Below are 27,366 nucleotides of genomic sequence, written 5' to 3'. Positions count from 1 at the left end.
TTCAAGCAAGACAAATTCAGACTGGAAATAATGCATTAATTTTTGAGAGAGAGAGAGAGAGAGAGAAAATTAACAGTTTACCATGGGTTGTGGTAGATTCTCCATCACTGATGATTTTTAAATCAAGACTGGATGTTTTTCTAAAAGCTGTGCTGGAAGAATTATTTCAGGGAAATTGTATGGCTTGTGTTAAACAGGAGGTCAGATTAGATGATCACAATGGTCCCTTCTGGCCTTAGAATCTATGAAATGGAGGAAATTTTAAGAACAATATTCTAGTCTTGACAAGGTGGGATGGAAACAGCTGTAAAGCCAGTCTATGAGCAAATGCCATGGGATCTTAGACTAAATATTGCCCCCTGAAAAGAGCAGCTGCATCTTCAATGATCACAAGAAAAATTTTTGTGGGAACACTGATCGGAGAACCCATAATAAATCACAGCTGCAGGCTAGACAGACACACAACTATTATAAGACACAGCATCTGAAATGGGACACTAGGATGGAAAATGGGTATGCTGGAGCAGGTTTTATTTCATATGGAGAGAGACTGCAATACAACAGGAAATACAGTATTAAAAGCAAATTTTAAAAAATGGGAATAGAATCTAGGTACCCAACAGGAATTAAAATCCTGGGACGGAGTCTGGCCAGAATAGACAAAAAGGAACAAATGCTAGGGAGCTGCCCATGGGACTGAAATGGCCTGCATTCTGTCTGCCAGTCTATGCAGACAGCCTGTCCATATGAGGTTGAAAGAATGCATATGTTAGACCCCTTTAGACTTGCCTTATTACAGGTTCCTTAGCTCCTGTGGCAAGTGGCATCATCTCCCGGATCTTGCAACAGGCGAGGCTGGGACGGGCAGCCGCCTCTGGCAGTGGGAAGGAGGGTTTCTAGTCTTTGGCATTGTACACTTGGTAATTTCTCCCATTAAGTGTCCTGCTGGCCCCATGCTGTTTACTGCAGCGTTGGGAGCTTGCTCAGCAAACAGACACGTTGGCCCGCCCCATGTTCAGGGTTTCTGTGCTAGGTGGGTTCTCTGGTGCTCTATGAGGTTGGAGCTCCAACTGAAGCTCTTCCCGCAATCAGTGCACTGGTAGGGGCGCTCCCCTGTGTGGATGCGCTGGTGTTGGGCAAGGTTGGAGCTCTGGGTGAAGCTTTTCTCGCAGTTGGAGCACTTGTAGGGGCGCTCCCCCGTGTGAGTGCCCTGGTGCCGGATGAGGTGGGAGCTCTGGCAGAAGCTCTTGCCACAGATGGTGCAGCGGTAGGGCCGCTCTCCAGTGTGGGTACGCTGGTGGCTGACCAGGTGGGAACTTTTGCAGAAGCTTTTCTCGCAGTCAGGGCATTGGTAGGGACGCTCACCTGCATGGCTCAGCAGCTTTGTGCTCTCCCCAAAGGTCTTTCCACATTGGGGACATCGGTACGGCCGGTCACCTGCATGGCTGAGCTGGTGCCGGGTGAGGTGGGCACTGACCCCAAAGCCCTTCCCGCAGTCCCCACACTTGTAGGGTCTGTCGCCCGTGTGGATGCGCTGGTGCTGCACCAGGTACGAGCTACGCCCGAAGCTCCTACCACACTCCCCGCACTTGTAGGGCTTCACTGCCACATCAGCTCGTAGCTGGCTGCCAGCAATGCGAGAGAAGCGTGTCTCACACTCAGCACAGTGGTGTGGCCGTGGCCTCTGCTGGATGCTCCGGGTAAAGCTCTTCCCACAACTGGTGCATGTGCAGGGCAGCTCTCCAGCGGCATGGGTGCCCTGGTGCCGGATGAGGTGGGAGCTCTTGTTGAAGCTCTTCCCACACTGCGTGCACTTGTAGGGCCTCAGCCCCTTGTGGATGCGTCGGTGTTGGATGAGCGCAGAGCTGCGGGTGAAGGTCTTCCCACAGTCGAGGCACTTGTCTGGCCGCTCGCCCGTGTGCACGCGCTGGTGCTCAATGAGGTTGGAGCTCCAGCTGAAGCTCTTCCCACACTCTCCGCACTTGTAGGGACGCTCACCCGTGTGGATGCGCTGGTGCTGCACCAGGTTGGAGTTTTGGCTGAAGCTCTTCCCGCAGTCAGGGCACTTGTAGGGGCGCTCACCCGTGTGGGTGCCCTGATGCCGCAGGAGGTGGGAGCTCTGGCTAAAGCTCTTGTTGCAGTTGGTGCACTTGTAGGGCTTGACACCCTGGTGCACGCGCTGGTGCTCTGTCAGGTGGGAGCTCTGGGTGAAGCTTTTGTCGCAGTCGAGGCACTGGTAGGGGCGCTCGCCTGTGTGTACCCGCTGGTGCTGGGCAAGGTTGGAGTTCTGGGTGAAACTCTTCCCACAGTCAGAGCACTTGTAGGGGCGCTCGCCCGTGTGGGTGCCCTGGTGCCGGATGAGGTGGGAGCTCTGGCTGAAGCTCTTGTTACAGTCAGTGCAGTTGTAGCGTTTCTCTTTGGATTGGAGCCCTCTCCCCCAGAGGGGGGATCTGCCCAGTAGCTGCTGCTCTCTGTCGTTTCCCCCCAGCAACTCCGACCCGCCAGGACTATCTAAGCCGACTTCCTGGGTGATGTTCCCTTTGGGTTTAGCCCCTTCCTCAGGACCTCCCTGCAGAGGGCTCTCCACTTCCTTCTCACTCATGATCCCATCTGCTGAAATAAGAGAATCCATGCAATCACTTATTTGCCCTGTGGGTTGGGAGGAAAGAGGAACTGCATCACAAGAATTTTTGAAGGGACAAAATGGAAAGGGGAATTTGCAAAAAAGGTTTACTGTTGGACCTAACAGAGAGTACTGGCCCTTTAAGGCATGCTTATTACAGGACCTCTATCTCTTTAAAGCCAGGCATTCTGGGAATTGTTGGGCCTAGGCCCCAGTCATGGTAGGCAGAAAGCAAGGCCTGCTGGGATTAGACAGATGTTACTGCTACAGCAGCTTGGCATTTGAGAAAGGAATCTTTTATGTGGTGAGTAGCTGGGGCTGTTAGGTCTTTTCTGGCAAGAGCTTGGAGAAGGAAGCTGCCTGGAACTATGACCATACACTGATGAGAAAGCTAACAGTTCTCTGCAGCTCAGTGAAATGAAAGGGCTGTCATCAGAGACCAGTGGGAGGGCTAAGGGGAGCCTCTGTAGCTGAGAGGTGGAAGGTCAGCTGTGATCCAAGGGAGGCTGGACTGTCTGCAGACTGTAGTCTAGTAGCATAAGGATAAAGTGTGGCTGGAACTGGAAGAGGGTGTCCTATGCCAAGTATTGGAATATTCTGGGCCATGAATAAAACCAGGACCTGGGACGTCAAGCTATTTTGGAACTGTAGCGTGGGTGGGTGGGTGGGTGTGTGAGAGAGACACACAATATTGCCAACTCCAGTGACCTCTATTGTGTGACATTTCGTGTCTGCCTTAAAGCCCTCCTGGCTGGAATTAAGAGACTGCATGAGAATCTCAGCTTTAATTCTTCAGAGAGGTTTCCTGCGCTCATGGCTGCAAAGAACTGCTTGTAAACTGCTTGTGTGCAGCCTGAAGGTTCAAAACCAAGAAGGAAGATAAACCTAGGTTTGTTTTCTTAAATCTCATGTTTTTTAAGTCACTCATGGTATTGGGGGGGGAAGGGGGGGAGAAAAGCTGACAGTTTTTGAATACTTGTAACTGGGGATAACAATAGTCACTGAAGGGGGAAACTGAGGCACAACTGTACCCCTGGTGATGGAGGAGTGATTTGAACCTCCTACACAAAACAGACCAAGCACTGTGTTGCCCAAACATGTCTGGAGGGGAGAGACAAGGAGAGCCGATGAGCAGCTGAAGTAAAACAGAGAGCACAGATGAAGCGAGGGACTATCACCAAAAATCCAGGTGGGATTGATAAAGTCAGAGCTGCTCCCCCCAAGTTCACCCCATAAAAGAACTCCTTCTCCCATTACCACAGTGACTTGGCTTTTATAGCCTTCTAATCTGAGCAGGCCCTTCTCTCAGCCTGTCAACACATGAGCCATAGGTATTACAAGTCCCAGAACACCTGTAACATGAGTGCTCTTAAACGTTCAAGAGCAAATCTTTCTTTCAAATTCCTCTTTCTAGTCCCCCCCCCAAATATTATGTTTTGCTGTTCCCCTTTCCTCCCAATTGTCACTGGGTGGATTTTAACAAAGGCATCATGGAAGAGTTTATTCTTGATCTTGTTTCAATATTACCTCTCCCCGGGCTGCCATGGAGCGAGCTGACTGACTGGCTTATAAGGCAGAATGGGGCAACAGGCAGAATGGGGTGACAGGTTGCTGGGCTGTGCACCCCCAGAATTAGATTAGGAGCCCTGCTGGACTATGCATATTCCTCCCATTGTGGCCCTGGAGTTGGCTGGGTTGTGGTGGGGTAACCCTACTGGGCTGTGCATCCCCCCGCGCAGCTGCCATTCTCATACAGCTAGCTGATTGGGTTGCATAGGATAGCCCTGCTGAATTGTACATTTCCCCCACGCTGCCTTGGAGTTGGCTGAGTTGTGGGACCTAGCTAGGCTGTGCACCCTCACATCACCCCTGGTGCTGCAGGGCAGTGCAACCCCCATGCTAGCTGGGTTGGGGGTGGTCCCTGTAGGGCAGTGCAACCCCCTCACTGCCCTAAGCCTGGTTGGGTTGGGGGTCCCTGCAGGGCATGCCCCCCATGCTGCCCTGGGGGCAGCTGGGTTGAGGTCCCTGCAGGGCAGTGCATCCCCCCTCACTGCCCTGGGGCTGGCTGAGTTGGAGGTGTAGCCCCCAATTCACCCTGTGCAGGCAGTGCAGGGAGCCCCTCAGCCTGGCCCCAGTTCGGATGAAAGTTCTCATTAACATGCTCCCCCCCCCCCCCCCCCCGCACAGGGCACTTCTGAGTCTCTCTAGCTGCTGGAGGACTCAGCCACTCTGTGGTTGTATCGCTCCTGTTCCCAGCTGTGTGGCGGGCCGGGCCAATCCGTGTTCCCTGTTCCTGCAGGACATCATGGGGCACTTTCCCATCACAGCCCGGGCCAGCCATCCCACCGCTTTATCACATAGCAATACTAGGGGCTTTCCCTTGCTGCCTGAGCCTTTAAGGGTGCACATAGGACTGGTTCTCCAGCGCTTCTCAGCAAATGCCAGGGCCAGACACTTGCTCTGGTTAAAGTAAAAGCTGAGATTTCTCTGTGATCACTGGACTCCAGGAGCTGGGGCTTGAAGAAGAGCAACAGAAGTCACCAATGTCAAAACATGACCCCCTAAAGGCTTGATTTTGGAATGTGTGGGTAACTTTTAAAAAAGATGGCTTTAGGAAGCATTTAGAGGTCAGGGCTGTTGTTGGGTGTTCCCCCGCACTCCCCCAAACCATTTAGTTACGCCTTCCCCACTGTAGCATTTCTCATTCCATAAGGGGGTGGAGGGGAATCCAGCTTTTCTCCCAGCCACAAAGACTAGAAATATTTAAAAAAAAAAAAATAAAAGCAGACACTACGCTCAGGAAATGTGTCCTCTCTCTCCTGTCTTACATGACAAATACATAGTTAAAAATTGTAGGGATTCAGCATTAAGGTGGAATTTATGATTGCATGCAAATTAACCAGTGACATAACTTTTATAAAATGTTGCACCTGGAGCGGTACCAAAGTTGGCAGCTGTTGAGATAGTCTGTGCTCTGGAGAGCTTACAAGTGAAGACCCAGATCCTGCCAAAACTTCCCACACCATGTAGGCTGAAAATTGAGTATTTGCATAAATCTTGGTAGAATCAGAGCCTAAACAAACAACAGGAAGCTCATTAAGGGAAGTGATCTTGAATACGATCAGAGTGATGGTTTGCTAATATCAAGTTAGTACCATGATGTTTTGTGTCTTGCTTAGAGACCCCAAACTGAGATTGGATCACCTAGCACAATTGTTCTCCAAATACCTTGGAGTATAAATAGGGTTAGTTAGGTTATAATGCAGTATTGGGTTTTTTTGCTCTATTTTTATTTATCGACATTAAATGTATGACAGGGTGGGGGTGGCTGGCTGAGGGAGGCACTAAGGCAGGCAGGGGTGAACTAAGGGGCAAGGAGCATTGAGGGGAGCAGGTAGAGTGAGGGCATGAGGGAAGAGTCTAAAGCCAGCAGCCAATCAGCAGAGGGATGAGAATATCTAGAACTGGAGCAGTCCCTGTGATGGCATCAGTGCTTAAAAGTCCCTGCTGATGCAGCTGCTGGCTAGAGTCTTGGAAGGGATTCTCCTTTACACAGATCTGGGTGCTGGATGCCTCACACCTGCCCCTGCCTGCAATGTCATAGCCTCTGGTCAAGAGATGGGAACAAGTTGTGGTGTCTGGGCCACTTGCATGGTGGCGAGGGACAAAGCAGATGAGGGTGGGCTGTACGCTAACTGCCCCAATAACAGCCATGTGGGTGAAACCAGACAGACACTACACTCTCAAATGAACTCCCACAGACAAATGATAAAAGACAAGAACACCCTGTCTCCCACGGGTGAGCACTTTTCACAAAGAGAGAGCTATGCCAGGGCCAGGACGGCAGGCAGAGCTTAAGAATCTCAATGCGTGGATGAGATGATGGTGTAGACAGAAGGGGTTTACGTTCATTAAGAACTGGGGAAACTTTGGGGATGGAGGGAGCCTAAACAGGAGAGATGGGCTCCACCTAAACCAAAGTGGAACCAGACTGCTGGCACTAAACATTAAAAAGGTTGCAGAACAGTTTTTAAACTAGGAGATGGGGGAAAACCGACTGCTGCAGAGGAGCATGTGGATCGGACACAGACTTCTCTTAGCGGAGAGTCTGATGATAGAAAATCTCCAGGTTATAGTCAGGAGCAGAGGACAGAAGAGGATAATGTAAGGGCCAGATCAGATGATAAACAGTCACATAAAAAAGAATCTGGCACATCAGAAAAGGGCAGACAAATAAACAGGGACAAGTTTTTAAAGTGCTTGTACACAAATGCTAGAAGTCTAAATAATAAAATGGGTGAACTAGAGTGCCTTGTGATAAAGGAGGATATTGATATAATAGGCATCACAGAAACCTAGTGGACTGAGAGCAATCAATGGGACACAAATCATTCCAGGGTACAAAATATATCAGAAGGACAGAACAGGTTGTGCAGAGGGAGGAGTAGCACTATATGTGAAAGAAAATGTAGATTCAAATGAAGTAAAAATCTTAAGCAAATCCACATGTTCCACAGAATCTCTATGGATAGAAATGTCATGCTCTAATAAGAATATAACATTAGGGATCTATTATCGACCACCTAGCCAGGACAGTAATAGTGATGATGAAATGCTAAGGGAAAGTAGAGAGGCTATCAAAATTAAGAACCCAATAATAGTGAGGGATTTCAATTTTCCCCATATTGACTGGGAACATTTCACTTCAGGATGAAATGCAGAGATAAAATTTCTCGATACTTTAAATGACTGCTTCATGGAGCAGCTGGTACGAGAACCCACAATGGGAGAGGCAACTCTAGATTTAATCCTGAGTGGAGCGCAGGAGCTGGTCCAAGAGGTAACTATAGCACGACCGCTTGCAAATAGTGACCATAATATAACAACATTTAACATCCCTGTGGTGGGAAGAACATCTCAACAGCCCAACACTGTGGCATTTAATTTCAAAAGGGGGAACTACACAAAAATGAGGGGGTTAGTTAAAGAAACGTTAAAAGGTACAGTGACCAAAGTGAAATCCCTGCAAGCTGCATGGGTGCTTTTTAAAGACACCATAATAGAAGCCCAACTTTAATGTATACCCCAAATTAAGAAACATAGTAAAAGAACTAAAAAAGAGCCACCATGGCTTAACAACCATGTAAAAGAAACAGTGAGAGATAAAGACTTCCTTTAAAAAGTGGAAGTCAAATCCTAGTAAGGCAAATAGAAAGGAGCATAAACACTGCCAGCTTAAGTGCAAGAGTGTAATAAGAAAAGCCAAAGAGGAGTCTGAAGAACGGCTAGCCAAAAACTCCAAAGGTAATAACACAATGTTTTTTAAGTACATCAGAACCAGGAAGCCTGCTAAACAACCAGTGGGGCCCCTTGACGATCGAAATACAAAAGGAGCGCTTAAAGACGATAAAGTCATTGCGGAGAAACTAAATGGATTCTTTGCTTCAGTCTTCATGGCTGAGGATGTTAGGGAGATTCCCAAACCTGCGCTGGCTTTTGTAGGTGGCAAATCTGAGGAACTGTCACAGATTGAAGTGTCACTAGAGGTGGTTTTGGAATTAATTGATAAACTCAACATTAACAAGTCACCGGGACCCAATAGCATTCACCCAAGAGTTCTGAAAGAACTCAAATGTGAAGTTGCGGAACTATTAACTAAGATTTGTAACCTGTCCTTTAAATCAGCTTCGGTACCCAATGACTGGAAGTCAGCTAATGTAACGCCAATATTTAAAAAGGGCTCTAGAGGTGATCCCAGCAATTACAGACCGGTAAGTCTAATGTTGGTACCGGGCAAATTAGTCGAAACAATAGTTAAGAATAAAATTGTCAGACACATAAAAAACAAATTGTTGAGCAATAGTCAACATGGTTTCCGTAAAGGGAAATCGTGTCTTACTAATCTATTAGAGTTCTTTGAAGGGGTCAACAAACATGTGGACAAGGGGGATCCAGTGGACATAGTGTACTTGGATTTCCAGAAAGCCTTTGACAAGGTCCCTCACCAAAGGCTCTTAAGTAAATTAAGCTGTCATGGGATAAAAGGGAAGGTACTTTCATGGATTGAGAACTGGTTAAAAGACAGGGAACAAAGGGTAGGAATTAATGGTAAATTCTCAGAATGGAGAGGGGTAACTACTGGTGTTCCCCAAGGGTCAGTTCTAGGACCAATCCTATTCAATTTATTCATAAATGATCTGGAGAAAGGGGTAAACAGTGAGGTGGCAAAGTTTGCAGATGATACTAAACTACTCAAGATAGTTAAGACCAAAGCAGATTGTGAAGAACTTCAAAAAGATCTCACAAAACTAAGTGATTGGGTAACAAAATGGCAAATGAAATTTAATGTGGATAAATGTAAAGTAATGCACACTGGAAAAAATAACCCCAACTATACATACAATATGATGGGGGCTAATTTAGCTACAATGAGTCAGGAAAAAGATCTTGGAGTCATCATGGATAGTTCTCTGAAGATGTCCATGCAGTGCGCAGAGGCGGTCAAAAAAGCAAACAGGATGTTAGGAATCATTAAAAAGGAAATAGAGAATAAGACAGAGAATATATTATTGCCCTTATATAAATCCATGGTAGGCCCACATCTCGAATACTGTGTATAGATGTGGTCTCCTGACCTCAAAAAAGGTATTCTAGCATGAAGAAAAGGTTCAGAAAAGGCAATTAAAATGATTAGGGGTTTGGAGAGGGTCCCATATGAGGAAAGATTAAAGAGGCTAGGACTCTTCAGCTTGGAAAAGAGGAGACTAAGGGGGGATATGATAGAGGTATATAAAATCATGAGCGATTTTGAGAAAGTGCATAAGGAAAAGTTATTTACTTATTCCCATAATACAAGAACTAGGTGTCACCAAATGAAATTAATGGGCAGCAGGTTTAAAACAAATAAAAGGAAGTTGTTCTTCATGCAGCGCACAGTCAACTTGTGGAACTCCTTACCTGAGGAGGTTGTGAAGGCTAGGACTATGGCAGTGTTTAAAAGAGAACTGGATAAATTCATGGTGGTGAAGTCCATAAATGGCTATTAGCCAGGATGGGTAAAGAATGGTGTCCCTAGCCTCTGTTCGTCAGAGGATGGAGATGGATGGCAGGAGAGAGATCACTTGATCATTGCCTGTTAGGTTCACTCCCTCTGGGGCACCCGACATTGGCCACTGTCGGTACACAGATACTGGGCTAGACAGACCTTTGGTCTGACCCGGTACGGCTGTTCTTATGTTCTGATGACATATGTTTTCATTGTAGACCTGCCCTGAGCACCTTTCCCAGGTCTGAACAAGAGCTCTGCAAAAGCTCCAAAGCTTGTCTGTTTCAACTACAGAAGTTAGTCCAATAAAAGATATTATCTCATCCACCTTGACGTGCTCTTGTTTTGGAGGAGGGAGGGAGACAACACTGAATGTGGGAGCACTGATCTAGGGAGCAGGGGTCAGAATTGATGAATCCAGAGATTTGAGTTTGGGGAAGGGGAGATTGCAGTGTTGACAACCCCACATGTTCAAAAATTATGAATCAGACCTCAAAAAACCCACATGCTTCTGGTTGAAAAATCATGATTAAGTAATACATTTTTGGCTTCATTTTCTCTGCTTTTGAGCCTTTAAGGTTACACTTGGGTCACATTTCTAAGCATTAGTCCACAACATGAAGAGCTGGAGACTTAGGGTGTGTCTATACTACAAGCACTGCACCCCTGCTGCTGTAATGTAGACAGAACAATGGAAGGTGTTTCTCCATCACCACACTTAAGAGCCAGTAGCAAGGTCAATGACAGAATTCTTCCGACCTACCTTTGTCTACAGTGGCTGTTAGGTTGATCTAACTATGTCCCACAGAGTGCAAAATTTCTCACAGCCCTGGGCGATGTAGCTAGGTTGACCTAAGTTCTAGGTTGACCTAGTTTGAGGCCTCATCTTTTTTTTTAAATAAAGGGTGTTGCTGTTCTCACTCAGTCTTGTGACTCCAGAAGCTGGGGCTCTGGGGGGAAAAGCACCAAATATTGCAAGACTTGTGACAACTGGTGTCCTATGGGAGGGGGAGACAGAACTGATCATGGCAATCATTGGCTGGTGGGAAGGAGAGGCTATTCTGTTGTGGGGGTGGGAGTGTGGGAACTGATTTTTGGAGTATATTGTGTGGTGGCAGGAATTGGTTTTCCACAGGGAAAGAGAATTGGAGGAACTATTTTGGGGGCTGTGATGGTTCTTTGAAGAGGGAGAAAACAGATTGTGGGAAGGAGGAGTGTTGTGTAGTGGGGAGGTTGACTTGTTGGGTGCCATTCACAAATCACCTTTTACCCTTTGACTCAGTCCCAGAATTGTGGTAGGGGAAATAATCATAACTGGTTGGGGCTGGGAGCCCCCAGGAAGGCTGGGTGGCAGAGATGGGCTCCTTAGTCCTCTGAGTTTTTTAGTAAGCCCACAAGACCCACTGGTAGCAGGACTGATATGGAGAGGTGTTGTGCATGAAGTTGAAGATGCTGGGAAGTTGCTTTAGTGGGAAGCGCTAGGGCATGATGCAGGCATGTTTATTTTGTTTGGGCTTCTGTTGCAGTGTAGGGAACAAAACAAGAACCATGCTGCAGGTGACACACTGCTGGGGGCTTAGTGCTTGGTGCAACTTTCCTGCTAACTCTTCCATATAGCACTTTTTTTTAATGATAAAGGACAGCAATCATTCTGTGCCCCTATACTGCAGCTCTGCCCTCCGCTGCTATGGGGCAGCCTAGTTAAGGTAACCTTCCTTTAGATCAGTGGTCCCCAAATTGTGAGGCATGCTCCTGGGGGGAGGGAAGAAGGGGAACATTGATGGGGGTGCGGCAGGGTCCAGGGACAGCCCCAAGGGGAACAGTGAGGAAATGCTACCAAGCCTCGCTCTGCCCCCAGCCCTGCTCCAGTCACAGCTGTGGCTTTCGTCCTGGCCCTGCCCCCCAGCCATGGCCATGGCTCTGCCCACAGCTGCAGTCCTGGCCTTACCCCCTGGCTCGGCCACAGCTCTGCCCCTAGCCAGGGCTCCGCTTGTGGCCCTGCTTCCAGCCTCAGCCCCAACGCCCAGCTGTGTGTGTGTGTGGGGGGGGGGGAAGATGTGGACAGCGGTAAGAGGGGAGTTTGAAGTAAAAAGTTTGGGGACCACTGATCTGGGTTGTATTTCCCTAGTTTGTTTATGAGAAGGTCACATGAGACAGTATCAGAAGCCTTACTAAAGTCAAGATATACCACATCTATACTTTCCCCCTAATCACAAGGCTTGTAAACCTGTCAAAGAAAGCTATTAGATTGGCATCACATGATTTGTTCTTGACAAACCCATACTGACTGTTGCTTACCACGTTATCTTCTAGGTGTTTTGCAAATGATTGTTTATTTGCTCCATTATCTTTCCAGGAACAGTAACTCCTCACTTAACATTGTAGTTATGTTCCTGAAAAATGCAACTTTAAGCGAAACAATGTGAAATGAATCCAATTTTCCCCATAATATTAATATAAATGCGGGGGGTTAGGTTCCAAGGAAAATTTTTTGGGGGCAGACAAAAGGCATTATATACTGTACAGTACTGTACTGTGGTTGGGAAGTGCCCCGGCTTACCCCACACAGGCACAGCCCGCTGCAGGCAAGGACACTAGGAAGCACCTTTGCAGCAGCAGCCTCAGCTTCCCCAGAGAAGAACAGGCTCAGACTTTGCTGGGAATGCTCCAGGCCTGCCTCTTCCCAACCCCCATTCCACCTCCTATGCAGAGCACGCCATATCCCTCCCCCTCCCCCACAAAGTCTTAAGTGCTACCAAACAGCTGTTTGGTGGTGCTTAGGACTTTCTGGGAGGGAAGGGGAGGAGTGGAGAAGCGGAACTTGTGCAATGCTCTCTTGTACAGTCGCTCCTCTTCCACAGAATCTTATAAGCAGGCAGCCAAACGACGTTATAAGGGAACATTGCACAACTTTAAATGAGCATGTTCCCTAATTGAGCAGGATGTAACATTGAAACAATGTGAAGTGGGACAACATTAAATGAGGAGTTACTGTACTGATGTTGAGCTGACTGGTCTGTAATGCCCCAGGTTGTCCCTATTTCCCTTTTTATAGATTGGGACTAGATTTGCCCTTTTCCAGTCCTCTGAAATCTCACCCCTCTTCCATGACTTTTCGAAGATAATTGCTAGTGGCTCTGATCTCTCTGCAGTCAGCTCTTTGAGTATTCTAGGATGTATTTCATCAGGCACTGGTGACTTGAAGACATCTAACTTGATTAAGTAATTTTTAACTTGTTCTTTCCCTAATTTAGCCTGTGATCCTACCTCATTTTCACTGGCATTCCCTATGTTAGATGTCCAATCACCACCAACCTTCCTGCTGAAAACTGAAACAAAAAAGTCATTTAGCACTTCTGCCATTTCCACATGTTCAGTTATTGTCTCCCCCCACCACCACCTCATTGAGCAATGGGCCTACCCTGTCCTTGATCTTCCTCTTGCTTTTAATGTATTTGTAGAATGTTTTCTTGTTACCCTTTACTTGTTATTAGCTGGTTGAATCTCATGTTGTGCCTTGGCCTACATACTTGCAGTATTTGTTTATATTCACCGTTTGTAATTTGACCTAGTTTCCACTTTTTGTAGGACTCTTGTGTTTCAGGTCATTGAAGATCTGCTGGTTAAGCAAGGGTGGTCTCTTGCCACACTTCCCATCTTTCCTACACAGTGGGATAGTTTGCTCTTGTGCCCTTAATAACGTCTCTCTGAAAATCAGCCAACGCTCTTGAACTGTTTTTCCCCTTAGACTTGCTTCCCATGGGATCTTACCTATTAATTCCCTGAGTTTGCTGAAGTCTGCCTTCTTGAAATCCATTATCTTTATTGTGCTGTTTTCCCTCCTACCATTCGTTAGAATCATGAACTCTGCCATTTCATGATCACTTTCACCCAAGCTATCTTCCACTTACAAATTCTCAACCAGTTCCTCTATATGGGTCAAAATCAAAACTGGAACAGCTTCTCTCCTGATAGATTTCTCCACATTCTGAAATAAAAAATTGTCTCCAATACATTCTAAGAACTTCTTGGATAATCTGTGCCCTGCTGTGTTCCTCCCACCCCCGCACCCCAAGAGATGTCTGGGTAGTTGAAGTCTCCCAAAATTACCAAGTCCTGTGCTTTGGATGATTTTGTTAGTTGTTTAAAAAAGCCTCATCCACCTCTTCTTCCTGGTTAGGTGGTCTGTAGTAGACCCCTACCATGACATCACCCATGTTTTTTTAACCCTTTATCCTTACCCAGAGACTTTCAAAAGGTCTGTCTCCTATTAACATCACAAACTCAGTCCAAGTGTATACATTTTAAATATATAAGGCAACATCTCCTGCCTTTTTTCCCTGCCTGTCCTTCCAGAGCAAGCTGTACCCTTCCACTCATACGTATTATCCCACCAAGTCTCTATGATGCCAGCTATGTCACAGTTGTGTTTATTAACTAGCATTTCAAGTTCTTCCTTCTTATTCCCCATACTTCTCACATTAGTATACATATATCTAAGATATTGATTTGCCCTCTGTTTTCTCTTGTCTCTTCCTTATCCCTGCTATTAATGCCCATGCTCCCTCCCAGCCAAAGATGAGGACAATGCACTATAGCTTTTAATAATACAATATAAACTGAAGCCATGGGAAAGTCCTGTGGTTTATTATATAACAGACATTATCTGAATGGCCCCATTGTCCTGAGGAGTCTAGGACCTTCCTTGTCCTGAAGACTGAAAATTCAGGATCAAGAACAATGTCAGGCTGAAAGGACTTTGAGAATTCACCATGTCCAGCCCCCTGTGCTGAGGCAGGACCAGATAGACAGACAGCATCTCTGACAGGTGTTTACTGGCCAGGTTTCCATGGTCTTTTCAGTTGGAAACAGACCAAGAGCAGCGCTTTACAGAGATTCTTCTGGCCTCCTAGAGAGAGATCCACTAAGTGGTGGATCCCAGACACCTCTCCCCCGGGAAATCCACTGAGTGGCAGATCCCCACCCCCAAGCTCTTCTACAACATCAGGGAGACTGGTAACTTAGGGGCTCACTCAGATATAAGGGCTTTGTATTAGTCTGTGATATTTTTCTGTCTGGTTTTAGATCCAGGATCTGCACTGTCCTCCTTACCTGAGGGATGTATTCTGGGCACTTACCAGGAAAGGTGGTGCACTCCTGTCTGGAGATGGAGGCGTTGGAAGCTTTCTTGATTTCTGCAGGTAGGTGGCATGGGTTGATAAGAGGAGCGTTGAGTCTTGTGAGTTTGGGATCCCTGCACCTCTAACTTGTGCTCTACCGTTTGGTGCACTCTTCCCTGCTGACTGTCGAATAGGGACAAATCCACATTTGTTCCAATTTCCTTTTCTGCATTTGAGGAACAGTGCTGTGCTTCCAGGGACAGGGTTCCAAGTGCTGCGAGTCTCCTGGCCAAGGAGAGACCCTGTAAGTGACAATTCCCAGAAGATAGTTTGCTCAGTGACCTCAGGGATTAGCCCCATTCTTGTGTGGAGGGGGAAGCGGAAGTAGATTAAGCACTTCCTCAGGGTGACTTCATTAGTGTTGTCATAAACATACAGCTAAGGGTAGCATAAAATACCTCCTTACCCTGTAAAGGGTTAATCCCTCCTTTACCTGTAAAGGGTTAAGAAACTCAGATAACCCGGCTGGCACCTCACTAAAAGGACCAATAAGGGGAGAAGTTCCTTCCCCTACAGATTTGAAAGTTCTTTGTTTTGTGTTCCTTTGTTCTCTCCGGGTCAGCAAGGAACCAGGGCAGGGAAAATACATCTCCCTAAGCCATATCTGAACTAAGCATCCAATATTACAGAAATAGTAAGTAATAGCAAGGAAATGCATTAGATTATCTTTTGTTTTAGCTTGTGAATTTTTCCTGTGCTAAGAGGTAGGTTTATCCCTGTTTTTGTAACTTTAAAGTTTTGCCTAGAGGGGAAATCCTCTGTGTTTTGAATCTGATTATCCTGTAAGTTATCTTCCATCCTGATTTTATAGAGATGATTGTTTTTCAAAGACGTTTATTTAATTTATATATATAAAAAAAGGATAAAAATAATCAGGTTCTTAAGTGTCCTTAGGACCCACAGGGGTTGATCTGTGCTCACTTTGTAACCAATTGGTTAGGATATTATTCTCAAGCCTCCCCAGGAAAGGGAGTGTAGAAACTTGGGGGGATATTTTGAGGGAGGTGGGGCTCCAAGTGGCTCTCCCTGAATGTTTGTTTAAATCACTTGGTGGTGGCAGCGATACCAAGGGAAAGGAAGGAATTTGTGCCTTGGGGAAGATTTAAACCTATGCTGGTAGAAATAAGCTTAAGGGGTTTTTCATGCGGGTCCCCACATCTGTACCCCCGAGTTCAGAGTGGGGAGGGAACCCTGACAAGTGTCTTGGTGGAAAGAAATTTACCTTCTGCCTGTAGACTCCAAGGTGCTGAACAGAACTTCTTCCAGGCCCTTTGATGGCAGCACCACTGTAGGGACAGATGTTCCCTCCTCGGACCCTCACAATCTTCTCTAACTATTTATTTAGGAAGGTTTAACAGGTTTACAAATCTCTGCCATGTAAACGTTGGAGACAAAACAGTCATTACAACAGTGAGCTCTTCTTTAGAGCAACCTAGTCATACAATAAATCAGCTCGCTCTCTCTATTTCACAGGGTGCGACCACTGACAGAGTGAGTCTCTTTACAATACCCACAACACACGGGTTCTATGATTTTATCACAGAGAGTGAAATCTCTGATTGCACATATTGAACAAGCCAGGCCTGTCTATCAAATAGTAATATTCAAAAAAAATTGGACAGGTGCACTGATATTTTGCAGGAGAATGTACTTGGCATATTGAATAAATGATAACCAAATATCTAAGTGTCCTTTCTTTGTTTTGCTGAGTATATAATTGGTGCATAATTCTTCCATGACCTGCCACATATTTTGGACCAGTCCTCTTGAGCTGGACTATTTATTTTCCTGATAGGAGGCTAGCACTAGCTTAGCAGATACTAGCAGATCAGAAATTAATTCTGCATTCTGTTTGTGTGACCATTTTTGCTAGAAGGATTATCAGAGGATTCTTCATAACCAAACTTCACAAATTGTTGGATATTTATTACAAATTGTATTTCAGTGCTCCACCGTACATATATACAATCTCCTCTTTCATCATTTTTTTCCCCCAACACTTATCACCATTCAATTTCTATTTTTAATCTGACCGATGTGAAGCACCATTGAAGCAGTACCTTAAAGACATTTTCTTGTATCATGCTACAGTTGCTGCTCTTTCCCAGATCAAACCCTGTTCCTCTGGGTTAATTTGTCAGTCCAAATCCTTTTCCTAGCATGTCAGATATGGACTTTTTTTTTTGTTAAGAAACTGGTCTACAAAGATTGATTTGTTTTAATTCTTTTATTTCCCAACTACCAGATGCCATTGCTTCTATTAAAGTTAACTTTTTGTTTAAAAAGAACTCTTTTCTAGAAAGATGAGAAACAATGTTTAACCTAAAGGTACTATTACCATGGGAGAGTGGGTCAGCTAAAGTTATCTCTGAGTAAGTTAGAAATGCACCTCACACTCTTTAAGGTTCGTATAGTCTCCTCACCCCTGAAAGGCAAGGTAGGGCTATTATCCCCTTTGTACAGATGGGGAAACTGAGGCTCAGAGATGTGACTTGTCTGAGGACACAGGAAATTCATGGCAGAGCAAGGAATTGAACCTAGGTCTCCCAAGTCCTTAGCTCATGCCTGAATCATTGGCCCATCCTGCCTCCTACCAGGGCCTTAGCTGGAGACACTTTGGCTTGTTGTGCCAGCTCCTGGAATTTGTCCTAGTTTTGAGTCAGTGCTGGTGGTTGACACTTCTAGATGCCAGAAGAGCAGAAATAGGCTTGTCTGGATATTCCTCTTTCCTTGACAGGCACTCACTGGCAGCGGCCGGAAGCAAAGCAACATGGCCCCAGCCCACTCCACTCTGCTCTGCTCCACCATCTCCCAGCTGCAGCGCTCTGCTTCCCGCCGCCGGTGAGTGCGGGGAGGTTGGGGAAAGAATGCCTCCCGTACTCACCTGCAGCAGGAAGCAGAGCGACGCGGCCCCAGACTGCTCTGCTTTCCTTTGTCGTGGGGCCAGCCTGCTCCACTTCTGCCACTGCCGGTGGGTGTGTGGGGAGGATCCCTTCCCCAAAGCGACACAGCTGGGGCTGGGGTGAGGGAAGTGGAGCAGGCTGCTCCCAGCCCCCTGCTAATCCCCCAGGCCACTCCGGGACTGCAGGGCCCCCAAAGTTGCCCCCCCACAGCTCCTGCCTCCTAGACCCTACAGGGCTGGGGGCGCCCCAGACGGCCCCGAGACCCTCTGCCCCAGCTTGGCCCAGCACCCTTAACATGCTGCTCAGAGCAGTGTGTCAGAGCTTTACTGCATTGTATGTAAACCCGTGTTATATCAGGTTGCATTATATCAGGGTAGAGGTGTAGTTGATTGAAAAATGGAAAAAATAATATCTGGTTTTTACAAAAAAAGTTTTCCAGCTAGCTCTGAAGATAGTAAAAAGGTCATAAAATCCTTGGTACAACACGGACGACAGTTTAAACTACCAGTCAGTGATATAAAAAACCTACTATGCTGCTCTGCTAATCAATCTTTGAGGAGTGGAGAGAGGCTTCCTTATGCTAATTAAAGTGTGCAGATTAGTGAGATTCTACCATACAGCTGGGCATATCACACTAGTCTGAGCACAGTGAGCATGGCCTCTGGAAAAAGACAAGTATTTCCAAAGGCAGGCCTGTTTCAAGTTTAGGTCTAAATGCAGATGCACTGCCATTTTTCGTGTCTTTCTGGTACAAGAACTAGAAATTCAGTCTTCTAGCATGCTATGACTGCACTTTAATGTTCAGTGCCATTTCACAGAGAAGTGATATCAGACAGAAAGACTGAAGGAAAACAGATAGTGGATACAAACTGCTGACTTCTGGGAACAGAAATATCTGGTTTTGTTGATGCACAAGGCAGAAGAGTAAAGACATGAGTTGTCACGGAGTGTGGGGGAGACAAGGCCCTGCACCCCCGGCTTCCTATGATTCACCATGACTCTCAGCCAGCCAGTAAAACAGAAGGTTTATTTAAACAGGAACACAGACCAAGACAGGTCTTGCAGGTACAGACAACAGGACCCCCTCAATTAGGTCCATCGGGGGGAGAGGCAGAGAAAGGGAGGCCAGAGCCCCGTTGGGAGGCCAGAGCCTCATCTGGGCTCCCCTGCATTTTCCCAGCCAGATACAAACTGAACCTCCCTCCAGACATCTCACTCAGTCTACCCTCGGCTCCTCCCCCACCCTTTGTCCAGTTTCCCGGGCAAAGGTGTCACCTGGCCTCCAACCCCCTTCCTGGGTTTTCAGGTTATGTGTTCAGGTATCCTCCCTTAAGGAAAGACTCCCATCCCCAATGCAGACAGTCCCAGCAAAACTCCCCTGCAACCTTCCCAGGTCAATACTCCCCACCCAGTATTCAAACAACACATTAAGAACATTTCCACTTCATCACATCTTTCCCCCCTTAGAGACCAAACTGAGCAGGGTCACTTCAGCCAGTGACCTGGGGAAGTTCGAACCCACCAACATTCCCATGGATGCCCCAGCATCCCTCCCATTCCTTGGTGAGAATTACACCAGGCCCTTCCAGTTTCACAGCCCCCTTTAGGTCGAGTGTGCTCGATTTCATTCGTAGTCCGCATGTGGGAAGGCTTATGCGGCCCATGTCCTTTTGTCACTCCAATAACCCTGGGGTTCAACCTGGGATTGGGTCTTCTCCCAGCATTCCAGTCTGGAGGGTTGTGATTTGGGCTCTCTTGGTTAAGAGTCCCCCTTTTGACCTTGGCCACCCTCTGGAAAGGCTCCTCTATGATGGGCAAGCGTCCTAAAGCCATTTTCCCCTTGTCCCAGGCCTTCCTCACCCTCTGACAAGGGTGATAGGATCAGCAATACTGTGGGACAGTAATAAAGACCCCAGGCCAGTAAAAGTTCTGTAGCAGCCTCTGCTGGGTATGCCAGATTCCCTGGTGCCCTGAGAGGGGGATGTCATGGGCCAGGTACAGCAGCTGGTGGAGATATTTCCGGGGGGGAACACCAGCTGCCTCCTGATCCCCCATGACTCCATTTCCCCTGGGGAAGCCTATTCTCGCTACAGGAATCCCTTCTCCCACAGGAACCTTTTCCAGCCACCTCTCCCCATGGTCTGTACTGCACCGAGGTTGGCCAGATCCCTTATCTTCCGTGAGGAGGGATATTTTTGCAACTCAGCCTGGAGCTCAGCAGCTGGGACAGGGGTGGGGACCTGCTTTTTCTCACTGGCTGGGTCTGAAGATGCAGCCTCCCTGAGTCATTTCCCTGGGCACTCCCTCCCCACTGGGTTAGAGCCGTGCACCTCGGTCAAGGTATCCTCCCTGTGGTCAGGGTGCAGTGCCTCTCACCGGCTCTGGCTACAGGTCACGACCAGGGCACCCTGGGGGTTGCTTGGCCAGTCCTCCAGGTCCCCCCTCGCCATTAATAGCACAGTGGACAAATGGGGGTGCACCTTCACTTCCTTGGGGCCCTCCTTGGCCCCCCATTTCAGGTGTATCCTCACCACGGGCACCTAGAATTGGGTCCCGCCCACCCCTGTCAGGGTCAGATAGTTGTTGGGCATCACCCGATCTGGAGCTACCACCTCGGGCCGGGCCAGCGTCACCTCAGCGCCCATTTCCCAGTATCCATTGGACCTTCCTCCCATCCACCTCCAGGGGAAACAAGGCAATCGCTCCGCAGGGAGCACCCCACGCCCACGCCGTAAATGGAAACCTTGCGTTTGGGGCATCCAGCTCTCCAGAGGAACTGGCCCAGGGCCCTCCTTTCTCCTGAGCAGTTGATAAGCTGCCAGCCCCCCTTGCTTGGGAAGCCTGCCCCTCATCCGTCTGGGTCTCTACCCAGTTAACCCTGTGTGGGTTTGGTCTGCTCAGTCTATCCCTGACCTTGGGGCACTGGGTCCGTATGTGGCGCCTCTGGCCACAGTAATAGCAGCCCATGTCCTGTTGGTCCCCTTGAGCTGATTGGTTGGCCCTGATGCTGGATGTTCCCCTTGGGAGGGAGTCTCCATGTTTCCCCTGTGGGATGTCCCAGGGTCACTCTCTCTCTGCACTGTAGCAGGCCTGTTCTTTTGGGACTCCTCCCTGCTATCCCTTGCCCGACTGTTCACAAATTCATCAGCCAGGTGCCCTGCATGCTGCAGGTTCTCTGGCTTTTTTCCCCACCAACCACAGCCTCAGGTCAGATGGGCATTGTTCAGACAGTTGCTCCAGAATGATTAGGTCAAGCAGGTCCTCCTTAGTTTGGGCACCAGCTGTCCACTTGCGGACATATCCCTGCATCTGGTTGACCAGTTGTAGGTATGTGACAGGAGTTTTACGCTGACTCTGGAACCTTTTCTAGTACATCTCAGGAATCAGCCCAAACTTGCGGAGCAGGGCCTTTTTGAACAGTTCGTAGTTCCCTGCCTCCGCCCCTTTCATTTGGCTGTACACCTCCATGGCTGTGGAGTCCAATAAAGGGGTGAGAAACTGGAGCCTGTCTGCAGGGTCAACCCTGTGCATCTTGTAGGCATTCTCAAAGGCTGTTAGGAAGCTATCCATGTCCTCCCCCTCCTTCCGCTGGGCCAGGAAGCACTTATCAAAGCTCCTTGAAGTCTTGGGTCCCCCCGCACTGCAGTCGGGGGGCCCCCTGCTCCTCAGCCTGGCCTGCTCCAGCTCATGCTGCCTCTGTTTTTCCCTGTTCTTCCCACTCCTGCTTCAGTTCCTGCTGCCTCAACTCGAGCTCTTTCAATCTCATCTGCCTCTCATATTCCAGCCGCCTCAGCTCCAGGGATGGGGAGCACCACCGAGACGATCCCCTGCTGGCCACTGGGGTCAGGGTGCCCACGGTATTTGCTGGGCTTCCCTCAACCCCTCCCCTAGGCATAGGTAGGAAGGGTCTCGGGATGTCCTTGGCAGCAGTCTGACCCCTCCCAGGCAGGTCAGACCCCAGGGCCCATGCTGTGTCCGCTGGGCTGCTTCCCTCAGGGACAGGGATCAGTTCATCCAAGCGATCCTTCTCCTCCAACTAGGCAATCAGCTGTTCTTTGGTGGACCTCCCAATGCGCAGCCCCCTCTGCCTGCACAGCTCCACCAGGTTGCACTTAAGGCGTTTAGCATACATCTTCCTGCTGGCCACTTACAAGTCTGTGCTCTCAGCTTTCCATGGTTTCCAGGAAGAACCCCTAGTGTGCCAGCCCTTCTTGAGGTCACCACCTCTTTGCCAGGGTCGAGCTGCAGATTCCTCCACCCTGGGACTGCTCGCTGCAGTCCCCAGGGGAACCCTGTTACTGCAAAAGTCCTTCTCTCTGGTCACAATCCCAGGCATTAATTGCCCCCTGAAACCATCTCTCTCTGACTCTTCAGCACACCTGGTCCCCATCAATCCCCCTTCGTTTTACTGTGCCCCAGTCACTGCAGGAAGCGCCATCCACGGGGTGCAATAGATTCCACCGCTACCACCAGTTGTCACAGAGTGTGGGGGAGACAAGGCCCTGCACCCCCAGCTTCCTATGATTCACCATGACTCTCAGCCAGCCAGTAAAACAGAAGGTTTATTTAGACAACAGGAACACAGACCAAGGCAGGTCTTGCAGGTACAGACAACAGGACCCCCTCAATTAGGTCCACCTTGATGGGGGGCAGGGAGGCCAGAGCCCCATCTGGGCTCCCCTGCATTTTCCCAGCCAGATACAAACTGAACCTCCCTTCAGACATCTCACTCAGTCTACCCTCGGCTCCTCCCCCACCCTTTGTCCAGTTTCCCGGGCAGAGGTTTCACCTGGCCTCCAACCCCTTCCTGGGTTCTCAGGTTACCTGCTCAGGTACCCTCCCTCAAGGAAAGAATCCCATCTCCAATGCAGACAGTCCCAGCAAAACTCCTCTGCAACCTTCCCAGGTCAATACTCCCCACCCGTATTCAAAGGACACATTAAGAACATTCCTACTTCATCATACTTGACTGTCACAGTTATATGGGTTCTACAATGCTGACAGAAATAGAGTTGTGTGTGACCTAAGAGGATATTATTTGGACATGTGGAAACAGATTTGAGTTGTGAAAACCTTCAATTTTATAATCATTTTTCTGACTGATTGTCATTTAATGAATTTTTTCATGATAACGTATTAAGATTTTACTATACTTGCCTCTGTTTGTCCCAGAGTTCCAGTTGCCATAACCTAGAAAAAGACCAAAAGGTGGTCAAAACCCAAATGATATGGTAATGCCAGCTGTTCTAGCTAAAGCATAAGGAGAATCAATTCTATCTAAGATCTGACCATCAAATGCACCCAAATAAGCCTCACTATATCACCGTGGTTACCCCTAAAAAGAGATCAGAGCTTGATAAACCTATATTACTCTGGAGGAATTCTGCACCACTGAGCATACAGAATTCATGTCCTCTGCAGAGAAGGATGGGGAAGCAAAAAGGAAGTCGCAGCAGTAGAGGCGTGTGGTATTCGGTGCCTGGAGCAGCCAGAAGAGAGGTAAGTCACCGGTGGGGGGTGGGGGGGAGGCCCTCCCATTAACATAGTAGGTATTGCCCCCCCCCAAAAGAAGCATGGCATAGAGGGCTGTGTGGGGTCACATGCCACTACCTATTTCTGCAAGATGATGGAGAGTGCCCCTTCTGCTAGCTGACTCCACCTCCTGGGTCCTGGTGCCAGTCAAACCCCTCTTCTATGTGTGCTGGGAGCCATACTGTTTTCCATACAATGGTGAGTGCCACTGGTGGATCATGGCAAGGGTGGTGGAGGGGGAGGAGAGGCAGTGAGGAAGAAAGGGGGACAGGATTGGATAGGAGGAATGGGATGTAGGAGTGAGGGGAGGGAGACAGATGCAGGGGACAGTGGGGAGAGGAAGAGGCAGTGAAGAAAGGGATAGGATAGGACAGGATAGGGAAGAGAAGCTGATGGGGGAGGGATCCTGGCAGGAGCAGCAGCTGGGGCTCCCCTATTAGGCAGGCCCATCAAACCCTCACCCCAACAAACCCCACAGCTGGACCCCAGTATGAGGCCTGTTGTGGGTACTGTAAAGACACTGGTCTCATCACACCTCTTACCACACACTTTTGCACACAAGTAATTGCATCATCATACCCTTCCTGCTCTGTCTGTGTTAGTAGCTGGCAATTTCTGGCACCCAATTCCCAAAGTCAACCCACAATTAGCAAAATCAACCAATTCCTTGTGTCACATCACATTTATCTAGCTTCAAAGTCTGCACGCATTCTTCTAAGGACGAGCTATTTAGTTTTTTGGGTTTTTTTTTAATATTTCATTCTGGGCATTTATTTTCCAAGAGACACTCAAGGTCCCCAAGGAATCAATTCTGAAGCACTTAGAGGAGAGGAAAGTGATCAGGAACAGTCAGCATGGATTCACCAGGGGCAAGTCATGTTTGACTAACCTAACTGCCTTCTATGAGGAGATAACTGGCTCTGTGGATGAGGGGAAAGCAGTGGATGTGTTATTCCTTGACTTTAGCAAAGCTTTTGATACGGTCTCCCACAGTGTTCTTGCCGGCAAGTTAAAGAATATGGGCTGGATCACTAGGGGTTCCAAAGAGGCTGGATCTAGACTGTTCTCAGTGGTACCAGATGACAGAACAAGGAGTAACGGTCTCAAGTTGCAGTGGGGGAGGTTTAGCTTGGATATTAGGAAAAACTTTTTCACTCAGAGTGGTGAAGCACTGGAATGGGTTACCTATGGAGGAGGTGGAATCTCCTTCCTTAGAGGTTTTAAAGGTCAGGCTTGACAAAGCCCTGGCTGGGATGATTTAGTTGGGAATTGGTCCTGCTTTGAGCAGGGGGTTGGACTAGATGACCTCCTGAGGTCCCTTCCAACCCTGATATTCTATGATTACATGCCCCCCAAAGCCCATGCAATGGTGTGAGGTAGAAAGGAGAAAAGATATCACAATCACCTTCTCCACCCTTATTATACCCCATTCCTTCAAGCAATGGTGAGTGTATGCGAGGAAGCGGTGTAAATTTCTTCCACAATTGCCAAGACGATGCAGTGACAGTAAGGTAAGGGTACAATCAATTCCACCTTTACCCTCACTGTCTCCAAAACTCACAACTGATGGAGAATACTATCAGTGCTCGGTCTCCCACTCCCTCATTATTTATTACACACATACTCATACCAATGCAATACTGCATACAGGGAAAAGCATGTCAGCTCCTCCTCTAGTTGTTATACCCACTCACCAGAGGCCCACTCAATGTTATGTATAGCAGAGTAGTACTGCCAATGCCTCCTCCAGGTTATTATATCCCACCAGAGCCTGTGCAACAGTGTGGGTGTGTCTCTGTCCCCCACCCCTTGTATATCTTCCCATATGTCCAAAATCCATGTAATGCAAGATGGGTGATGGTGTATGTGAGGGGTGTCAGTGGCTGATCCCCCCTGCCCCTGGCAGGCCCCAGGCAATTCTGTTATGTGGTGTGTGTGGACTGGTGAGTGCCAGCTCTGCCCACACAGTACTTCACAATGCAGCTGAGGTATGTATGGGTGTGTGTGTCAGTGCCAGACACACCCCCACCCAAGCTCCATAACACACTGTGTGGTGAGTAACAGGCCCCCTGTAATGCTGTGCAGTAGGGGTATGGGGTCAGTGCCCCACCAGGCCCCACACTGTACGGTAGGGGAACGGGTTCTGCACCAACACCCCACCAGACTCCATACCTGTCCCCCTGCAGGCCCATACTATGCCATGCACCAGAGGCTCAAAGCCAGCGCTGTGCCATGCAGCAGGGGGTCAGGGCCCCCTCCCCCCTTAGGGCCCGTGCCAACCCCCGTACCGTGCCATGCAATACAGTGGAGGGGGGGCAGTGGCACCAAAGGCCAGGGCATGGCATGCAGCAGGGATCGGGGCCAGGGCCAGCCCCACCCCCGGTGCCCAGGCCATGTTTGCGGTAGTGTATCAGGATCAGTGCCAGCTCCAGTCCCCTCAGGCCCTGTGCCAGGCGGCAGGGGTCGCGGCAGGGGCGGCGGCGGCAGACCCCCTGCAGGGCTATGGCCTGTTTGTGCTCTGGGTCGGGGTCAGAACCCGCCCGACGACCCCCACAAGCCCTATGCTCATGAGGCGGGTGGGAAGTGACGGTCAGGCCCCTTCCACCGTCACCCCGGCCCCACGGAGGGGGGAGCGAGCGACTGGGCCAACCCTTCGCCGGGCGCGGGGGGAGAGAACTCGGAGTAGGCCCCGCAGGCCGCCGTGAGGGACAGGAGAGGAGGGGCAGCGCCGAACCCCCCCACAAACGGGGGCAGCCGCCATCTTGCACCCAGCCGACCCCCGAGGGCCCGGCCCCCGCAGCCTCACCTGAGTAGCTCATGACAGCAGCTCCACGTCCCGCTCTCCCCTCACACACCCACCACCAGCCCGCGGCTGCCTCCTGCGACAGACGGCAACGGCAGCTGCCCAGCCCCGCCTCCCGACCGCATTGGACGCGCTGCTCCGCCCTCCCGCAAGTCATTGGTGGCCGGGGCTGCCAGCCCGCCCTATTCTCCTCCCACTGGGGAAATTTCCCGCCGGGCTCTGTTGCCGTTAGAAGAACAAAGCCATCAATCAAAATCACTCTCACTTTCCATAGGCTAGACAGATGTAAATCAAGAGCCGCTTCAACGGCAAAAGGTGGACATGAACGTCAATCGAAAAGATTTTAACAGTTCATTGGTCATGATATTTGTCAGTCATTAGACGCCAAAGAGGCGCAGTGAAGGCTGTCTAGACTGCAGGCAGAAGAGAAGGAAGGCGTGGATTGCACCCAGCACATGGGACGCCCTAGAAACCAGATGAGCCCTGAAGAAAAAGGTTTTAGACACAAAATCCCAGAAGCTAAAGGACAAATGCCTTGAGGAGTATAGAGGGGCAGCCGTGTTAGTCTGTAGCCACAAAAACAACAAGGCGTCCGGTGGCACCTTAAAGACTAACAGATTTATTTGAGCATGAGTTTTTGTGGGTAAAAAACCTCACTCTTTCAGGTGCATGGAGTGAAAATTACGGATGCCGGCATTATATTGTGGAACAAGCCAGGACATCTGGAACAAAATCGATGAAGCCAGGAACACCTTCAGGAGCTTAAATACAGTCTGGAAACCATCAACATACAAGACCAACACCAAACTCAAGATTTATCAGAGCTGCGTACTTTCAGCACTACTTTATAGTGCAGAATGCTGCGAAATGAGAAAGTATCACATGTCCAAACTGCCTTCATTCCATACAACCTGCCTCAGAAAAATCTTCTGTATCTTTTGGCCCAGAATAATATCAAACCAAGATCTAGTGACACAGTGCAGCCAAGAGGATCTGAGCACCATAATTGCCAGGAGGCGTTGGAGATGGATTGGTCATGTGCTTCGGACGGAAACTGATTCTATCACCAGAGTAGCAATAAATGGACACCTGAATGCAAGCGAAAATGAGGCCACCTGAAAACAACATGGCAAAGAGCTGTGGAAGCCAACCTGAAAAACCTGGGGCACAGCTGGGGAATCATTGAAAGACTTGCCAGAAACAGACAGGAGTGGAGGAGCTTTGTCACTGCCCTAAATGCCAGAGGCATAATAGTAACATGATGATGATGATGAAACGCC

The 27,366-nt window shown here is 48.7% G+C and overlaps 1 protein-coding gene across 1 annotated transcript; it reads right to left on the bottom strand.

The window, feature by feature from the left end:
• Window positions 1–505: 505 nt before the first annotated feature.
• Window positions 506–26,210, bottom strand: LOC115642042 (zinc finger protein 883-like). The gene is made up of 3 exons (XM_030545402.1): window positions 26,090–26,210; window positions 22,909–22,941; window positions 506–2,613 (listed from the first exon to the last, which is right to left on the bottom strand). The coding sequence occupies exons 1-3, from the start codon at window positions 26,100–26,102 to the stop codon at window positions 1,016–1,018; spliced, it is 1,644 nt and encodes a 547-aa protein (XP_030401262.1). The 5' UTR covers window positions 26,103–26,210; the 3' UTR covers window positions 506–1,015.
• Window positions 26,211–27,366: the final 1,156 nt, after the last annotated feature.

Source organism: Gopherus evgoodei, unplaced genomic scaffold (assembly GCF_007399415.2).
Source record: "Gopherus evgoodei ecotype Sinaloan lineage unplaced genomic scaffold, rGopEvg1_v1.p scaffold_37_arrow_ctg1, whole genome shotgun sequence".
Classification (NCBI taxonomy): domain Eukaryota; kingdom Metazoa; phylum Chordata; order Testudines; family Testudinidae; genus Gopherus; species Gopherus evgoodei.
Note: the sequence above shows the minus strand (reverse complement) of the source record. Positions and strands in the feature narration are given on the sequence as shown.

Bases quoted from the DNA above. Each gene is read 5' to 3' on its own strand.
- LOC115642042 (XM_030545402.1), bottom strand. The intron at 2,614-22,908 runs GCAAGTATAGTA...CTCTTATTTCAG, and splicing joins GAACTCTGGGACAAACAGAG to CAGATGGGATCATGAGTGAG.